Genomic DNA, 19,789 nt, shown 5'->3' with positions numbered 1-19,789 from the left:
GGGGCCTCCCCGCCCCCACTTTCCCTTGCGCGGTGTCTCCTGGGAGCTCCAGCCTTTCTAGGTCCGAGGAATGACGGGAATCGTAGTTCTGGCCACACCCGCGAAGGGGAACTGCTGAGGAGACAAAGACTACGTTTCCCAGCAGCCTCAGGGCAGCGCGAGTCGCTGTTGGAGCGGCGGGCGAGGGTAGCCTCGCTGAGGAAAGGCAAGCTCGGTCGGGCAAGTCGAGGGAATAACAGCCGCTTTGGCCCCGTAGAGAAGCGGGTCGGAGCGGGAAGAGAAATGGCGGTGGATAAGGAGCTGCTGGAGTTGGACTTGTACGCGCTGCTGGGAGTTGGCGAGAAGGCGTCGGATAAAGAGGTCGGGAAGGCCTCGGGCTGAGGGGAGGGAGAGGCGGCGGTGGCGGCCTCTGGAGATCCCTGAGGGCCCAGCCGGACCCTCGCAGGCCCCCGAGGGCCAGAATTATAGAAGGGGGCTCTGTCCCTGCCGCTCCTTACGGGACAAGACCTCAGGGCCCTCGAGCTGCTGAGTTCAAGGGCCCATGGCCTAAAGTATTGATGCTATACTGTACACACTTTACTAGGGGCCACTTGGCACTGTACTCGATGGGTCCCCCTTCTGAGTTCCAAAGTAAACCTGAGATGCGCCGGGGTGCAGCCCTCCGCGCCTTCTTCAAATGCGATCATACTACTGTTTTTTCATAGTCATTATAGGAGGAACTACGACGGTCATCTAGTTCAAACCTGCAGTGCAGGAGCCTTTTGTCCAACGTGAGGCTCGAAGCCACGACCGTGGAATTTAAGTCTCGTTCTCTGCCAACCGAGCTCTCTCTCATAGAATGGTAGAGTTGGAAGGGAGCCCCGAGAGTCATCTAGTCCAACCCCCCCCCATGCAATGCAGGAATCTCAGCTAGATCATCCATGACAGGTGGCCATCGAGCCTCAGCTTAAAAACCTCCGAGGAAGGACAGTCCACCACCTCTCGTGGGAATCTGTTTATGATAGGCTTTGCAAGTGTGTGGTACTGAGCTGCATGAATGAACTGTGATTTGAGATGGCCCCTTGGGTTTGCTTTGGATGCTTGAGGTGGTGAGTATAATGATGGGGGAGGTGAACTGTGAACTAGGAAGTCCTTGGTTTGCATCCAGTCCTGGCCACAATTCTTTCAGCCTCTCCATCTGGCATAAATTGATAATAATGCCATCTCAATTTGTGTGGGCAAACATTATGGCAACCTTTCAAGTATGTTCCTCAAAAGTTACTAGAAGACTTATTTTTATTTGTTATCCTGATCCCCTCACCCCCATTTGAGGCGTTTTTTAAAAAGCCCAATTTTAACATGTTTTCCTTCCTAGAGGTGATATTTCCTTGTTACAGGCAAGCATTTTAGAAGCTTCTTGAAAGCATGTTTGTAACAGTTTCTGCAATAATGGGTATTAAGCACTTTGAGTAGTCAAATAATGTTGTTATATATATTATTGTGTTAATATTTTGCTTTAAGTTTAAGGATCAATAGCTTCAAGTTGTCTTTTTAGTACTCATTTGGTCCACTAGGTGGTGCCTAAATACCAGACGTTTTTAGTCTATACATACTGTATATTGAAAGAACTTTTTAGGGTAGTTACCTTAGAATAATAAGACACTGCTTTTCATATGATAATGTTTCTGATCAGGAGTATTAATGTTAAAATGAATGCATGTGATCTGTACTTCATAGTATCTCTGTTGTGACAGAATTGTACAGCTGGAAAGATGCTAAGAACATCTGATCCAACAACCTGAACAGAAGAAAGATTCAGTGTCTTAACAGTCTCACACGGATTTTCAATATGCCAGAGAACTCAGAGGTGCCTCACTGAGAAGATCAGTAATACAGTTTTTCCAGCGCTACTGAACAACCCATCAAATGTGCATTTACATGGATGGGCTGAGGCTTCTGGAGCACACTTTTGATTCACAGGCAGAAACAGCAAGAACAATCGGGGCTGGCCAACATGGAACTCATGTAGTATTTTGTAGCTTCTGGCCAAGTGCCAGCACATGTTCAGTTCCTATCAGGCCAGGTTGTTGCCATTGGATGGAATCAGCGAAACAGTTACTTTGTCAAATAAAATTTTTTTTTTTACCTGAGCAACTGCAGTCCAAGCATTGAGGACGCATTAGGCAGCAGGTGTGTTTGTCATATCTACAGCAGTGTTATACCAGGGTTGCTTGGTATAAGGTAGGCCTGCATTTGGGCAGATAACCTCTGGCAGCAAAAAGAATGAGCTAATTTTAAAACTTTTCCTATTTACTTTTAGTTGCCTGCTGTCCTATCTTCTACATAACTGAATACTGCCTTAATCTGCTAATCACACTGTTCATTGCATTGTTTTGGCTCTCATTTACAGATTAAGAAAGCCTACAGACAGAAGGCCTTGTCCTGCCATCCAGATAAAAATCCAGACAATCCCAAAGCAGGTATGGAAAGTATTCATAGACACTCTTAGCTTTTATTGACTGTTTTTCCTGTGTGATCACTAGAAGTGGCTAGATTTATCCAGAATTACACTGGTGTGTTTTATTGGTAATAGATGGAATGTTCTGGATATCAGTATCTAGGCTTGATTATTTATGTGACCCTTTAATCACATGAAGCCTATTGTGTACCAGGTCCATTGGTTGTCAAATGCTGCAGTTTTTAGGCCTGCTAAAACCATAGGATTGGCAGGTACCACAGACAGAGCTTTTTTGTGGCAGCCCCCGATATTTGAGGCTCCCTCAGAAATTGTGAATGGACCCCCATTGTTTGAGTCTTAAGCAGATTTGAGACTTTTATTGTTCTTCTACGCTTTTGTTGATGGTTTTATGTGGGCTTCATCTTTTAGCTGCTGCTATTCTAGATGTTTAATTTACTGACTTCTGTTAATTCTGTAATTGCTCAATATGTTATATTTATTGCTGCAAGCTGCCTTACAATGTTCATAAGCTTATCTGGGGGGATATAAATATATTCAATTAAATGATGACTCGGCAATATTTTGTATTCAGAAGGGGCTAATTGTTTGAGATTCAGGACAAACAAAATAAAATGTATTTTCATACATGATGGCTGAGTTCTGCTTTCACACTGTCCAAGGTTGTGTCCTCTGAATACAAGTTACTAGGCATCACCTGTAAGTTTAGAAATAAGATATTAAGAATAATATTTGATCCTTGCATAAGGGACGAACTGTATTTTAGATGGAGCAAACTGAAGTTCTGAAGTTATGTTGAGGATTGACTTTCAAATATTGTAAGAAGCTTTGTTGTGTTCTCTGAAATGATTTACTCAGACAAATTTCAGACAATCATTTACTCAGTTCTATATCTAGGAATTGTATGCATTCTCTTATTGCTGTTTCATTTTTTTCACTTTGTTTCCTAGCTGAGCTCTTCCATCAGTTGTCTCAAGCTTTGGCAGTTTTAACAGATGCAGCAGCAAGGGTGAGTTATTTTAATGCTCTGTTAGAACTCCAAGCATTTTCTGGCTCTGCTGTTAGACATGAATACTTGGAAAAGAAAAGTGCAGTCAGAAACTTATTTCAGGCCAGTACAAGCCAACAAGTTGTTTCTGACTGTTCCCTTACATATCTCGGGATAGCTTATGTACAGAAATTCCCTACTTCTCTCAGCAATAGACTCCTATTCTAAACCGTGAGTGGCTGAGGCTGGGTCATACTTGCATGGAGGGAGAACTCTATAATCATCAGAGGTCATTTGAGCCTCCAATGACAGAGATGGATCAAAGAATACTCTCAGACTGCACACCTGCTCCTTCTGGAGAAGTGCTACCCAATCCAGAACAGACAATTGGCCTATCTCCCAGAAACAGGAGCTACCCAGTCACAAGACCTCCATCTTTCCAGGATTCAAGCTCAGTTTATTGACTCTGATCCAGGCCACCACTGCATCTTGCTCCACACTCAGTTGTAATGGAGAAATAAAGTTGAGTTTCATCAGGGCAACACCTTGCTCCAAAACTCCAAATGACTGCTTCCAGTGGCTTCATATAGATGTTGAATATCATTGGGAACAATATAGTGCCCTGTGGCACGTCGTAGTGTAAATGTGTTCGTTGATCTTGGGGAAGGTTAAAACTAATTTATTCTTGCCTTGGAGGCTCAATATGAATCCTTCATTTCAAACTGATCGCTGATAGCTTGGGATGGAAGAGATTTTTGGCATTATGATCAAGTATTTAGGTTCTAAAATGAGCTGGGTTCCACTTATCTGAGTATATAATACTTCATATGAAGAAATAAGATGGAATTTTAAAAAAATGTGAGAGAGATAGAGGGAGAACTATATGCACAGTTTTAAACTCGTTTGCTGCAACAGATCTTATTACTGAAAAAAGTAACTGCTTTTTTCATTGGTTTTCTCCTGTATTTTGAACTGCTGTGACATGAAAGCAGGTAGAGCTCTTGCAATTCCATTGTTCTTGCCCATTCTTTGGATCCCTGTTAAAAGCTGCAAGCAAAACTATACCTGTTGTCAACACCTGTTGTCAGTATGTTTCAGACCATGCTGCCCCTGCAGTGCTAGCATTAAACTGGGCTAGTGATCTAATACAGACATTATAAGTAAGATGTATACTTCAGAATACTTTCAAACATTTGTATCTTTCTTGATTTTACATATTCTGGTCCATCTTTCTTTCCTCCGTTTGTGGACATTACTAATGTTAGTTACTGAGAAGTCTCGAATTATTAAAATTTTTATCCTTGTTAAACACAATCTGAATGTCCATGACACTTGCAGATCTTTGTTTTGTTTTAATTTTAATATTTCTAGATATGTGATTGAAACTTTCATTTTGTTTTGATTTATTATTTTTTCTTGTCCCATCACTACTGCAGGCAGCATATGATAAAGTGAGGAAAGCAAAGAAACAGGCAGCAGAAAGGACTCAGAAACTTGATGAAAGGAGGAAAAAAGTCAAACTTGGTATGTAAATCTAGAATATTCTTTTGCATATGGATTAAATGCCAGGTTGCAGAATCCTTACCATTTGTTCATGTCCACAATTCGTTTGTTTTCATTAAAATTTGAGGTGGTATCAGTAGGTGTTCTTAAATATACTGTACTGTGAGCAGTGATTCATCCTGTTAGAAATGAATCTCAGGAAAAACCATTCTGTTTGGGTTTGTCCTATCTTAGAATCATAGAACTGACCACAAGGGCCATCTAGTTCAACCTCCTGCAATGCAGTAATCTTTTGCTCAACGTGGGGTTTGAACCCACAACCCTGAGATTAAGAGTCTCCTGCTCTACCAACTTGTGGACTTCTTCTTTTGCTATAGATCTTGAAGCCCGGGAAAAAGAAGCCCAGTCCCAGGTTAGCAAGGAGGAAGAGATCCAGATAACTAGAACATTAGAGCAAGAGGTAAGGGTAGCAACCAAACAAAATGTTATTTCATATCAGAAGTAAGGATGGGATCCTTTATGTGCACAGCCATTATAAAGAGCAGAAAGTTAATGGTATTGAAAGATAAATTATGCTGGCAGCCTATAGGAGTAGCAACATTGAGGTTCAGGCTGTGTGAAAACATGGCATAAAGGGATTATAAACTTGAGGGGCATAGTTCAGTGGTAGAGTGTGCTTCACATGCAAAAGATCCTAGGTATTGATCCTTGGCATCTCCAGGAAAGACTCCTTTCTAAAAAAAAACCTGTAGAGAGAGATAGTCTAACTTTATATAAGGCTGCTTCCTGTGTATCTATTCTTCCCTTTAAAAAAACACTTTTCAATTTGGCTGTTGTTGCTAGACAGGAGACTGCTGGTCTATTCCTTGTGACACTTTCTTCATACCTACAAGTTAAAGAGTAGATTGTTTTGTAATAGCCACTTTTCTTGGCAACATGGCCACCATTTTTTTTGCCTTCTGCCTCTTTCCCCAGATCCTACGGTTACGTGAGGAGGGATCCCGCCAGCTGGAGGAACAACAAAAACTTATCCAGGAACAAATACGACTTGAGAAAGAACAGCGAGTGCGAGGTAAGGCCAGGCAAAGTCAGAGCCTCTGACTGCCACAAAGTTGTCTTGCCACGGTTCTCTTCAGAACACGCCCATGGGTGCTCAAAGCCAGTTTGCTTTTGTTGTTAAGGAGTACATGCCTGTAGAAAAATAGCCTTTTCTTTGCTGCGTCTCTTGTTGTGGAGCTTAGTGGCAGAATATTCTTTTATTAAGTAGAAGGGCCAAACAAGAAGAGTTAAATTGGGAGATGTACAGCACACTCCTATTCATGTCTACTAAGAAGTAAATTGAGTTCAGGGGGACCTTCTCCCAGGATTATAGCTCTGGTCTCTTCTAAGCTGTGCCACTTGTTTCCTTTTTCACCCCAGGCAGATGTGGAAATGAGGAGGGTATTGACGATTATTTTAATGAATATTTGCAAAGAACTTTGCAATATTTGTTATAGATTTTTCAGTACCAGTTGGCATGTGAGATTGGTTTATGAACATTCAGTGCTATTTTTATCCTCCTACCCCAAATTTATTTATTTATTTTATTTATTACATTTATATACCACCTTTATCTTCCAATAATCTGAAGTTGGTGTACATGGTGTCTCTCCCCCCCTCCCATTTCATCCTCACAACAACCCTGTGAGGTAGGTTAGGCTAAGAGATGGTGACTGGTCCAAGGTCACCCAGTGAGCTTCATGGCTGAGTGAAATTTTCCAATCTCACTGTCATTGGAGCCCCACTTCTGGAAGTAACAAGAGTCAAAATAGAACCCCCTTTTAACTTGCATAGTTATCAGGATAATTGCCAACCTACACCCAAATCCCCTGTGGTGGAGTTTAAATCAAGCTAAGGATATGTAGAACATAGTCTTTCTTGAGTATTTTCATTCATTAAATGTCAGTGTAGTTTTCATTTTCTTTTTCTTTTCTTCTTTGAGGCAAACATGATGGGTATGGAGAGGAGGGCAAAGGAACACCCAAGCTCAAAGTAAGACATTCCCAAAAATTGAGCTATGAAGAGAGATGAGCAACTAACTTATCATTCCATCAGTAGAAGCCACATGGATCGCCTCTGGCCACACAGAATGCTGGACTGTCTCTGGCATCCTCGCTGCTTACTGGAATTGTCACTTACTTCATCTTAATGTGTTCCTTGCACTTTAATCTAGAATCTAGGCACTAGGATGAAGGTAATTAGAAGTTAAGTCTCTGTGACTTGGGATATTGACAGGTTGCCAGATGCTGCTTGATGTATGTAGTAATTTTCAGATCTTCTAAATGTGAACTTTTCCCTGTGCCTATGACTATGTATATCTGTTCCTGTGCAGTGTAGACATTCCTTTTAGTATGTCTGCAAATTTTAACATCTGAATCCGTTGCCTCTATAGCATCACAGATGTAAAACCAAATGCTAGATTCTGCTATATATTGCATCCAGTACACTGAAGAGTGAAATTAATTTCTAACTTTTCCTCATCAGCTACGCTGGAAATGCAAGAAAGAAGATGAAACTAAAGGAGGCTACTCAAAAGAAGTTCTTCTGCAAATCCTACAAAAGGTCCTGTTCCAAAATGCTCCTTTCACCTTGGTTGGTTGGTTTTGCCTAGCAAACTGTAAGAATAAGCAAAGAAAGTTGATATCTTCATAAACTAATGAGGCCCTCCCATGGTAATTATAAATCATTCCATTCCTTTTTGTTGGTACAGGAGGACACCATAAGGAATTTATTAACTTGTCAGCTAATATTTAATACAACCAATATATCCCTGTGGTATGACTCGTAAATAATTTGATGGTGTGGTTTAACATGTGATCTTTACTTCATCCCTATTTGTACTTAAGTATCTGCTAGGCAGCTTTGACTAGCTTGGGCTTACTCTCTCTCTCTCTCTCTCTCTCTCTCTTTTTTGTGAACAATGAATTCAGAACTAGGCTGGAACAATAACCTCATTCATTACATCACATGATGATGATGTTCTATGGGGTTTTGCTGGGAGAGTGTGATCTGTGAACTGACTTATGGCTGTGTTGCATTTCAAGCTTGTTATGATGACCTTGGCCTCAAATCAATGACTGCTATTGTAATATCTCTAAAAACTCTTTTAACTAGCATTTTGACATGATTATGCACAGTATATCTCATTACAAAATGTACTCTTCACCAGTATTGTATCTCATCCTACTGCAGTCCCTTTTCCATTTGTTATTTATGGAGACTTTGGCAAGAGCTGTCATATATCACATTTTAGAACATACGGTTTCTCCCCTAGACCTATGTCTTGACTTTACATTTCTTATTGATTCTGGCAGTATGGCGAGGTTCTGAATTTGCTAATCTCTAGCAAGAAGACTGGGAGTGCGGTTGTGGAATTTGCCACGGTGAAAGCTGCTGTAAGTTTTTCGACTTGGGAATTTCTCAGTGCACCTTTATGGTGGTATACATTGACCTTCATGGAAGAAGGTATCATTAGAAATCTTTCTATGACTCTTCTACATCAACTAGGCTTCCCCCACCCAACCCTGATGACTGGTGCAGAAAGCAGGGCCAGTTCCCCAACTTTCAGCAACGGGTGGATGTTTATAGATGGGTGGGAGGCTCTGAGAAACTTCACCAAAACAAAGGGAACGCATTTATTGCAGTTTGGGAAACCAAACTTAAGTATTTCTATATAGATAAGTAATTTATGTGAATAGAGTTTCTTGTTACTTTAAACACCCACTCTTATAGCCCCTGGGTAACAAAACTATCATGGTAAAACCTCTCATCAGTATGCAATACCACTATCAAGATAGTTACCAGTAAACCCTAAAATGCTACATCTGATTTTGTTATTGTTACTAGGATGCTTCTCTCCATATTATGATGAGCCTTAGATGCAGAAGAAAACCTTAATGAAGTTAGGAAGGAATTTTCCTCCCATTAGATTATCTGACTGTTTTACTTTTCACCCTTCCATACAATACATTTAGTGTGGTTTGCTTTAAGCAAGCTGGATTTGTTTTACTTTTCCCACAAGCTCTCCCCATCACATGGTGCATCCTTGTGGCACTGGCATGCACTCTCTCACATTAATGTGTGCACACAAGCCTACTGATGAAAATGGGATGGGCTAATCAGGGACTGGGAGGGGCTCATATACAAGCCTGGAGGGGTTTTCAGCTCCAACTAGCACAACCTTCCCCAACCTGATGCCCTTGAGATGTTTTGGACTCCAACTTCCATCAGCCCAGCATAATCAGTGGTTGGGGATAATGGGGATTATAGTCCAAAACACCTGGAGGGCACCAGGTTGGAGAATGCTGATCTAGCATGATTGTTTAATCAATTGACCTGTGGCTATTCTGTTATTCTGGGCTTAGTATGGGAAGCATGAAATGAAGAGGCTGTTTTCATTCATTAGGAGATGGCAGTGAAGAATGAAGTTGGCCTGATAAGCAATCCTCTAAAAATCTCCTGGCTAGAGGGCCAACCACAGAGCAATCCTGTGTTTGCTGATGGCACCAGCCTGCCACAGATATCCAAGGTAGGACCAATACAAGCTGCTACTTTTTGCATTTGGTGGTTCTTAAAATCTGTTTGAACTCTGCATACACCTGGTATGGTCACTAGCAAAAACATTCCGTTCATCTTTGTACTTTTGCCTTGGGAAGCATTCACTGAGCAACTGTAAGCCATTTAAAGTTTTTCATTTATGAACTTGTTCTAATGAAAGCAAGTATAAATCTGGCTTGATGTTGAGCTTGTATAGATATGATCTGCTGCGGCACTAATTGGGCTGTTGCTAAATGGAGTAATAGAGAGGATCCTATGTGATGTTTGCTGTGTTTAGGGTTGGGCTGAAGAAGTACATGCACAGTTGATGAAAGATGAGCCTTGGGAAGCGATATCTTCCGAGAAACTAGATTGGGGCAGATAATTCTCCCACAAAAGGAAAGGCTTGTTTTACTGATGAAACTCATGGTTTTAGAGCAGTGGTGAGAAACTTCCAGCCCAGCATCAGCTGATGGTCAGGTCTTGCAAAGCCCTGTGCACAGCACTTTGCAAGACCAGGCCGTAAGCAGATCATCACCACTTTGTGAACTGTGTCTTTGCCACCCACCTGTCAATTTTGTGGGGAGGGGCTGTGGGGACAGATTCAGTTCCCACCCCTGCTTTAGAGTATATGTTCTGTTCTGTTTGTTGAGAAAGTCCCATCACTGGAAAGAGGCCTACAAACGTGATGCACTGTCTGTAACCTCTGTGATCTCTTTGAAAGCAGATCTAAACTATAGGTTCCTCACATCCCCAAATGTGGATTTGCTTTATTGCACCATTTCAATATTACATTTATAAAGACTGTTCTAATGTTTCTAGAACTTCCCCTGCTCTGTTGAAGGCAGGGGAATCGGTGCTGTAGAGTGCAAGTTCATCTGAGCTTCCATTTTATATTTGAAGCTTCATTTGTTTTTACTTTTTCATTTATAGCTTGTCGTGTCTTGAATCAGAGCGTGTATTGTTAATCATAAATGAAATAAGAGTCTTATGTATTAAGGACAAAACAGACTAGATAAATGGGTGATGGAGGGAAGTGGGAACATGTAAATACCACTTTATTATCTTGATTTGGACTATCTCTTATAGATATGTGAGATGGGAATGCCCAGCTATTCATTCTGCAGATGCTGATATTCTTTAAAAGCAAAAGCAAAGAGAACTGTGGGCCAAAGTCTGCCCTCCTTTTCTCTGTGCACGTGGCTTGAATAGTTTTTTTCAATAGTGTGTGGGTGGGAAAGTAGCAGCTGTCTACTTAATGAGCAGGTATTCTGGTAGTTTCTCAGGTGAGGCTGTTATTTGCGTCTTCCTTTGTTTTGCTAGCCGGTTACTTTGTGTTTAATCCCAAGTAGTAGTTCCTGAGAAACTGCCTCTCAGCCTCCCTGAGGTTTTGTTTGAGCCTGGATGGCTCCATCTAGGGAGCACTTTCAGCTCTTTTCAAAGAGTGACTTTCCTGCCCGACTCCACAGGGCTGTGTGTTTATGGCCACAAATAGTCTTGCCTGGAGTGCAGTAGGGAACAAATGCTGTGACTGGTTGTGCTGAACTAGGTGGAATCCAGCAGTACTTTCAGGTTGTTTGGGGCCAAGAGATGTTTTTCTCCCTTGCGCAATATAGGCGAAGCTACTGGGCATGATAGCTATGCCCTGCCTCCCCAGCCAGAGGCAGTAATGCTTCTCAATGCCAGTTGCAGGAAACCACAGAAGGGGAGAGTGCTGTTGTGGTTGGGTCCTGCTTGTGGGTTGGCCATTGTGAAAACAGGATGCTTTACTAGATTGGTCACTAGCCTGGTCCATCAAATTCGTACATTCTTATCACAAATAGTGCCCATAAAAGTTGTTTCTCAGGACTGAAGAGCAACAGTTGTCTCCAAACAGAAGCTCTTGTTGGTTTTCAAGTTAGCTTATTGCTTCTTATGAAGCCTCCGACTTATGACGTGAGTTTATCTTGGCTTGTTTCCGTTCCATATGTTTCTTACTGGGAGCCCATATATTCTGCCTGCTGCACAGGATTAATGTGTATGAACCCAGGCTGGGAGCTGTGACTGAGTTCATAGCTCTGTGGAAGTGATAGATGCTCTGATACAGAGGCCTTCCAGCTACTTGATGGAGTGCAGACATTGGGATTGTGCTATTCTGAACTCTTTCTTAGATGATACCTTAGCAAGTTTTGTTTTTGGACACATAGCAGCACCTCTCAGTGGGATGTAATTGCAATTCATGGTAATTCCTGGATTCAGCACTGGTTTTTCAGTGGGTTTCCAGATAGAAGGGATACAACTGGTATGTCTTTCAGGTTGGAGATAAACTCCAGTGCCCCCCCCCCCCCGAAGTAATTATTTCCACCTAAGCTAACTGGCCTGCCAGTTTTTATGAATCAGTTTTCATAAGAACTGGTATGGTTGCCTAAAATAGCAGGATTGAGTTTGATCCCAATGTATTTTTTTTTTTAAATTGCAGTAGGAGGATACTGACTTTTTACTTGAAAAGTAAACTTCTGTAAAGGTAAAGGGACCCCTGACCATTAGGTCCAGTCACGACCGACTCTGGGGTTGTGGTGCTCATCTTGCTCTATAGGCTGAGGGAGCCGGCGTACAGCTTCCGGGTCATGTGGCCAGCATGACAAAGCCGCTTCTGGCGAACCAGAGCAGTGCACGGAAATGCCGTTTACCTTCCCGCCAGAGCGGTACCTATTTATTTACTTGCACGTTGACATGCTTTCGAACTGCTAGGTTGGCAGGAGCAGAAACCGAGCAACGGGAGCTCACCCGGTCACGGGGATTCGAACCGCCGACCTTCTGATCGGCAAGTCCTAGGCTCTGTGGTTTAACCCACAGCGCCACCCGCGGAAAAAGCTGAATCCTGCAACCTGTGTAAATTACCTAAATGAAATAAACATCCATACATTACAACACAAAATATAGTAATATTCTTAATCAGAAGACTTTAAAATTGCTTTTAGAATTTTTACAATTACTCAAAAATATTAAACCTGTTAAAAGATTACTTATATTTTGCATCCTTAGCCTTTGACAAGTGAAATTCCAGTAAACTTCACTTTGATATGCAAACTTTTTCCTGTTGCTTGTGCCATGCCTGTGGTGATCACCTTCCTTCCTCTTTTTGTATAATTACTCCTGAGGTGACATCACTGATTCCTTACATCCTTTCTACAGAAACTTCCCACAACTTATTTTGTTTGGCAGTACTTGAATATGAATGTTTGTAACTTGCTCTATTCATTCTCTTCCCAATTTTAAGCGACATCTTTTGTGTTAATGCCTCTTTATATTTTGGGATCTTCTTCCATTTCTGTCTGTCTTTACATACTAAATTTTTTTTATTGAATTTTAATGGCTAATTTACTTCAGCTCTTATCTCTTGACTTCTGTCTGCCCTGAGGCTCTTTATACTATCCTGTTCATGTTTACTAGCCTTCCAATAAATACTTAACTCAGGTGCCCTCCTCCTGAAATATTGTAAAATCCATTAAGCATGTAGACTGTATACCCACACAGTGCTTGTTTTGTTTGTGCTGTCATCATGCTTCTAAAAGGAAACCTCTTGCGGCATTAACCTGTTTGTTGGCTTGCTCCTTGAGTTATGTGATGTTGCATGCTTAATGTATTTTTTTTGTTAGAAAAATTATATGTTATCTGCAAAGATGATTCAAAAGCAGATGCTTTTTTGCAGCAGAGACACTAGCTTGGCACTTGAACCAGGACAAATCTGCTATTCATTTATTTCATAACATTTCTACACTGCATGATTGTAAAAATAAATAAATAAATCTCAAAGCTGTTTACAAAAAGATAAAACAACAGAATCAAGAAAAATCCACAGCCATACTATAAAACATACAAAAGTTAAAATACTAAAACATTAAAATTACCTCAACTTTTTAAGCATCTGATTAAGCATCACTTTTTGTGCTGGAGTGGGAATTGCCTGGCATGCTAGCTGAAAAGTTATGCCAATATACATTGCTGTAGAGTAGGGGTGGGAACTAGATCCATTCAGCGGGCCAGATCCTGGGTTCTGCTAACCCTGGTAGGCCACTTTGACAGGTGGTCAGGGCCCTACCCACCTGTCAATCTGACATCGAGTGACATGTTCCCTGCTAGAAAAGGAAAAACAAGCTTGAAGTCACCCCCTGTCAGTGAATAGACTTGCTCTCGCTGCCAGTCAGCTGATTGGATTAGTGACAGCACACAACTGGGAGTGCACTTTCAGACTCCTAGTTGTGCAGTGGCAGCCACATCTCCACCTGCCCCACACTTGATGTCACCTATGGCAGCAGGTTGGCGTGGTTTGGGAAAAACTGTCTCACGGGCCAAACTGGGACTTGTGTTGGCCCTAATGAGGACCGTGGGCCAGAGGTTCCCTACCCCTGGGAGTATAGTGTGTCCTGCGTTTCTCACAAGGCCATGCTGTTAACCTGAGGAAATCACTCTAAGCTCAGTTCTGACTCTTGTTTATAATGTGAAGCCAGAAGCAGAAACAAGGGTAAGAGTCCCTGGTTACTTAGGAACTCTTGGCATGCTGCAGCTTTATCTTGATGGCACAGTCATTATGGCAAGTATGCAAAAATGGGTGGAGTTCATAATTCAATTCAAGTGTTAGTTTTACAGAGGGCAAAACTACATGTGATGTTAGTCATGCTTTACAAACAAATATGCACAGCCTGACTGTTTTTATATTGAAGCAGCAGCAGCCATACGGTTCCAATCTGCAGTACAGATAGTAAATTGCACCTTTGGAGGTAAATAGCAGCCAGTGATGCGGCGGTTTTCCACAGGAAAGCTATGTGAGGTGGTGGTTTTCTCTCTGAAATAAAAGCTGTGAGGTTTTGTATTCTTGTTTAAACATGGAATTGTTGTTGTTGGTTTGTATACCACCCTTCATCCATAGATCTCAGGATGGTTCGCAACATAAATTTACAATATAAAAAAGACTAAATGCATAATAAAAATAAGAACACACAAAAATAACACTTGCATTTTGGTCCTGAGACTGACCTGCAATAGCAAGCAAGGGAGTATGACTGAATCCATCTACACATTGTGTTTATTCAGGGCAGTAACAATAAATTATTTTGACATGGCCCTGGAGCCACATGATTGCATAAACAAGCCTTGGGACATGATATTTCTTACAAGGGGGTCTTAGGTGGTTTGGATATGCTTGGGAGAGCAGTAGCTGTTTGGTTTTCCTTTCAAGGACCCCTTTCCTGCTCTTTCTAGAGTTTGATGTAACAGGGTTTTCCCCAGTCACACTGTTACATGAGTGCTTGCCAATGGAAATTAAAGGAGAGACAAATGAAGTACAGGAAATACTTTTAATAAGGTCTAAAATATATATTCTCTTTCACATTTTACAATGGATTATTCATAGCTTATTGTGGAAGCAATAGTTATACACTTCCTTTCCCCTGTGACAAATAGAAAGAAAAACAATTGCTTTCCAATAATGGTCTGGCTTTCTAATAGCTTAAATATACCCATTAATGAGGAAAATATGCACCAGCATAAAGAAAGATGAACTTCAGTCATGTATAGTTCAAGGCTCTTGTATATCCATGAGTTCCTTATGGTTCCTTCATGTTACAACCACCCACCCTTTTCCAGACACATTAGTTGTAGAATCTCTGATATGGTCCAAATGTAGGAAGCATCTTGCCATAATGAAGTACTCTGAGTAGGAGTTCTTGGGAATGTGTGATGAATAGAAATACAGTAATGCTAGTAAATTCCAAGTAGATACTGTGTTCAACTGCTAGCTGGTCTGCTGTTCTCAGTTCATTGAGAAAAACAAAAAGCAGCCTCGGTGGCATATAGGCAGTGGTTCGGTGTAATTAATTCCTCTGCTTTTATTTGCAAGTCTAGCTAATTTGACAGTAAATTCTGGTTTCTGAGTGTCTGCAAAACATCATCAAGAAGTGAGGGCCCCAAATCCAATGTGAAAGAAAAAAAGGGGTCTAATGGATCATGAATAGGATTTCTGTAGCAGGAGGTGGTTTCAGAGAGCCACCAGTTTGTGGCTTGGTTCCTATAAAATAGGTCTGGCTGTGTTTGAGTGGCCTTGTGGAAATGACGTGAAGTGCTTGGGAAAGAAATGTCTGTAGAGGGAGAATCAGTGTGGTTTATTATATTGGGGCAGCTGGCACTGTCCAGATATAGCCGAGGTGGTTTGGGAGGTGGCAGTGGCTTGCTGAGTAGGTTTTGCTCGCTCTGACATGATAAATAGTCCGACTTTCCCGTCAAGTCTCTTGGGAGCTCCCTTTTGTTGTACTGTTGTCCACTGGTGTCTATTGTTTGGCTGTTATGATTCCAGATCGTGACTTGATTGCCCAGCTTTTTATGCCTCCTGAATGAGAGGCGCTTGAAGAAACCAGAGGATCTGATGGATCCTCTCCGCCAAGTGTCCATGGTGAGGGAAGCAATAAAAAAGGCTGGTGGCTCCCAACTGTGTGATGAAGGAGGCCAGAGGCCTCCGTGTTGAGCTTAACTGAGGCTTTCTGAGTCAGTGGGGAGCTTCTTTCTTCTAATTTCTGGAAGAAAAAAGAAAACCTAACAAGCTGGCTTCCCAGAGAAGGCAATACTTGACTGTTAACCCTCACTTCCACTAAAGAAATCATTGCGAAAGAGTTCTACCAACATGACTTTCATGACCGTATTAGATCTGTAGAACTGTCCAAGTTATCAGCATTTCAAAGAAAATGTTAAGTAGACATATAAAAAGCACTTCAAGTATTGTGAATTTGAAAGCCAATCATAACTCTTAGTGTGTAAATAGTTGTGTTTTAAAGCATTTGTAGTTGAGCCTCTGTCATCCCAGCTGGCTAAGATGCAGCAGATGAGTTATTGCAGTGTACAGGATGGGGCTTGACCCTTCTTATTCCTCTGCTGCTTGACTCTGCCATGCTTCTGCAGTAGCCTTTATTCAGGACAGTGGCAACCAGTATAGTACTATTTGAGAGAGAGTTACTGATCTATCTCCATCATCATCAGCCTTCTTCCCTGCCTCCCTGCTTCAAATCACCTTCTTATCCAGTGGTCCCTTAGAACACCTCTCTGGTATTCTTCATTCCTATGTCTCCTTGTCTGTCACCCCCATTAACACAATTTTCCACAGCTTTTTGTACAAATCCACATCTCACTCCTTTTTTTCTTCCTTCTACCTGCGATGGTCTTCCCATTTTCCATTTATCAGGCCACTTTCCTTTCTTTCTCTAGAGCTCTCTTTAAGACCAAATTATTTCCAAAAGAGTCTTTTCTGACCTACCCTGCCTTTGTTTCACTTGATCTGCTACCTTCCCTACCTCATTTCCTTCCTCAGTTGTAAGGCAAAATGAGGTACTATCTAATGCAGACTGAAAGCAGTAATGTGTCTGGACATACTAACTTCATCTGCCACCTCAAGGTCACCAAACTCCACTTGCCCCTTTTAGCCCACTTTAAATCCTTACCACACAAAGGAATCATGGGGCTGCCAAATAAAGGGCTGTATATACATATCATCATCTCAACAAATTTACCCAGATTCTAGAGCACAAAGCAGCATCCATATGGCGGAATTGTTGAATGTTACATGACAGAAAAGTCATGATCAGTCTCTCATTACTGGATTGGCAGAGCCGAGAATTAGCAAAACTATATTCATGAAGGATTTCTAGAGCTTAAGTAGTTGCAGAGCTTAACACTGAAGAAAATGAAATGTAGAGTTGCTACTTACTGTGAGACAGAGAGGAATTTTGAAGGAAGTCCTTCCAGCCCAGGGCACAGCATACCTGTGTCCATGTTTAAAAGTCCACTGTATCTTCTCAGCTCTACCTTTAGAACACCATTCCTTCGGTGTTACTCCTTGCCCTTCTCACTCAGCCACTCATGTGTTTTGCTAGTGGCAATTCCTTTGTGCGTGTTCTGTGCCAAGCCCTTGCTGACTCAGTTACATCAGAAACTGGGATTTACACTATTAGTTAATTGCAGAGATTGCAGGAAGTAGGTGTGTAGACCTGTGAAGTGTCAGCCCACACAAACAAAGCTTCAAGAGAATACAGGGCTTCTATGGAATACTACTTGAACAACTTTCAGTGTAGCTGCTGGAGGAGGGGGAGGACAAGGAAATACAATAAGACCCAGTTCTGAATTGCAAGTTCAAGGGACCCGTGCATTTCTACTTAGGGTTGGAGATGGGATCTCTCCCCGCCCCCAAATGGCACCTTCATGGTCAGAGGCAGTAAGATTCTGACTATCAGGCGTGGTGGAGAGACAGAAGCAAATAATCACGCTATGCTTGCAGCTGTCCAGGGACACCTGACTGGTGGTCACTCCTGGAGACAGGATGCTGAACCAGGAGGACCTTGGTCTGATCCATTCCAGCAGATTTTTAAGCAGAGGTTGGATGGTCAGCTACCATGGATGCTTTAGTGATTCCTGCATTGCAGGGGGTTGGACTAGATGTCCCTCGGGGTCCCTTCCAAGTCTACAGTTCTATGATTCTATTATTCTTTATACTGTATTCTCACACCATTATATGTTACATAAGCAATTAAGTCACAAATATAAGGTGCCAACTGCCTTCAAATTTTTAAAAAGGCCTGACTAATCAGGAATGTACAAAAATGGCTGTTTTTACTCTGCTTTATGAATGGGATAGCTCCAAGCTGAAAATGAAAAGCTGTTGATTAGTATTAAAGAGCCATGCTACCTATAAGTCCTCTTGAGACTCAACAACACTAAATGTTTAAGTATAGAATCTGTTTAATAGAGTGCTGAGAAATAAAATGACACACAACTTCTAGGATAATGGTTCCACTGGTTTTACAGGATATTAGGCCAGGGGAATCCCCTCAATGTAAGATGTTTCGTTTTCAACAGTTTTAGATTTGGGGATTTGTATTGTTCTCTTCTCAGAATCTGAGGAAGAAATCACTAGTTAAGATTCTGGAACCCTCCTCAAAAGAGTATTTGCAGTGCTTTGCCTATTCTTAATTAAAGTGATATTATGTTCCTGTAAAATTAAGGCAGTAGACAGTATTTTGATCCTAGAACATTTGTGATGCTGCTATAGTACTTCCTGTTATATTGTAGCAAAAGGAAATTTATTTACCATTTATTACATTTCTGTTTCACTTTTTCATTAAGGAGCTAGCTTGGGTCTGTGTCCCCTTGCACACCCATTTTACCTTTATAACCACTCTGTGAGGTAGGCTACAATTACCTGTAGTAATGAGAACTGCCACAACTGTAATAGTTGAGAGTGGAGGAGCTTACTTATTCTGGCATGACATTTTGCTTGGAGTGGCTACATTAGAGTTGTCCCCACTTCGGACAATCTTTATCGCCAATAAACACTAGCTAGTAATGTCTGTAAGGTACTCTGCGCCAGAAGACCTCTTTTCTTGTGCCATTGTGGTGGTGTTTATTTTAGGACTTGTGAAAGAACTAGCAGGGATTCCACCTTACTTTTCCTGCCATCCCATTTTCTTTAGGGTTCAGTTGTCTCGGAGCGGGATTACGAAAGCCTCGTGATGATGCGGATGCGCCAAGCCGCTGAAAGACAGAAGCTGATTGAGCAGATGAAACAGGAAGATGAGGAAGAACCTTCCACATAGTACAAGGAGAAAAATAGCATTATCTTGTGTGTTTGCTTATACTTAAATTAAGTCAATAAATATCCTTTTTAAAAACAGTCGTTTTCTTTGAAAAATAAACTGATCATCCTCAATAAGGGTATAAATCTGGTAGTGTGTGGCTCTGCTTCTGCTTAGATATCGGGTGCCCACACTGTCAAAGCTACCAAGTCAAGTTTCTCCTCCCACTGACAGACCATGGGCTAGTTTTAATCTTATGGAAACTGCCAGAAAATGGTTCCTGCTGTTGGCAACTCCACAGATGGGTATAAGTTATATAAATGATTGCCATGTTTACGAGCAACTTCTCCAGCAACATCTGTGTTAAAAGAATTGTGTGTCAAAGACACTGAAATGGTGATGTGATGAATAGACACATCAGTTGCATTTATTAGTTGAGAAGAATTCACCAGAAGGTTGTCATAAAATGGACCTTTGAGAAACCTACTGCTTCTGTTTCCACATGGAAGGCTTTTTTTTTTTTAAGGGTTCTGAAGTACACTGGATGCACCCTCAAATCTGCAGCAATCATCATGGCAGGTATTGGTGCTGTTTTTGGTCTTTTCTCACTGCTCTCATTAACAGGGGAAACATGGAGATTATATATAATCAGTGTTGGCCACAGTACATGACCAT

At 41.5% G+C, this 19,789-nt stretch overlaps 2 protein-coding genes across 3 annotated transcripts; one reads left to right on the top strand and one right to left on the bottom strand.

Annotated features, from left to right (window-relative positions):
* Positions 1-146: 146 nt before the first annotated feature.
* DNAJC17 (DnaJ heat shock protein family (Hsp40) member C17) lies at positions 147-19,212 on the top strand. Its single transcript, XM_028722907.2, has 11 exons — positions 147-360; positions 2,390-2,459; positions 3,406-3,464; positions 4,880-4,967; positions 5,324-5,406; positions 5,922-6,018; positions 6,928-6,977; positions 7,470-7,547; positions 8,300-8,380; positions 9,391-9,513; positions 19,013-19,212. The coding sequence occupies exons 1-11, from the start codon at positions 283-285 to the stop codon at positions 19,133-19,135; spliced, it is 930 nt and encodes a 309-aa protein (XP_028578740.1). The 5' UTR covers positions 147-282; the 3' UTR covers positions 19,136-19,212.
* On the bottom strand, positions 14,844-19,073 carry C1H15orf62 (chromosome 1 C15orf62 homolog). Of its 2 annotated transcripts, none has more exons than XM_028722919.2 (2): positions 18,987-19,073; positions 14,844-16,069 (listed from the first exon to the last, which is right to left on the bottom strand). In XM_028722919.2, the coding sequence occupies exon 2, from the start codon at positions 15,945-15,947 to the stop codon at positions 15,405-15,407; it is 543 nt and encodes a 180-aa protein (XP_028578752.2). In that variant the 5' UTR covers positions 15,948-16,069; positions 18,987-19,073; the 3' UTR covers positions 14,844-15,404. The 2 variants fall into 2 exon arrangements, with proteins under 2 accessions (XP_028578752.2, XP_028578762.2); XM_028722929.2 differs by having other exon boundaries at positions 17,254-19,015.
* Positions 19,213-19,789: the final 577 nt, after the last annotated feature.

This window comes from Podarcis muralis, chromosome 1 (genome assembly GCF_964188315.1).
Source record: "Podarcis muralis chromosome 1, rPodMur119.hap1.1, whole genome shotgun sequence".
NCBI lineage: Eukaryota > Metazoa > Chordata > Lepidosauria > Squamata > Lacertidae > Podarcis > Podarcis muralis.
This window is presented reverse-complemented; position numbering and strand designations above follow the sequence as displayed.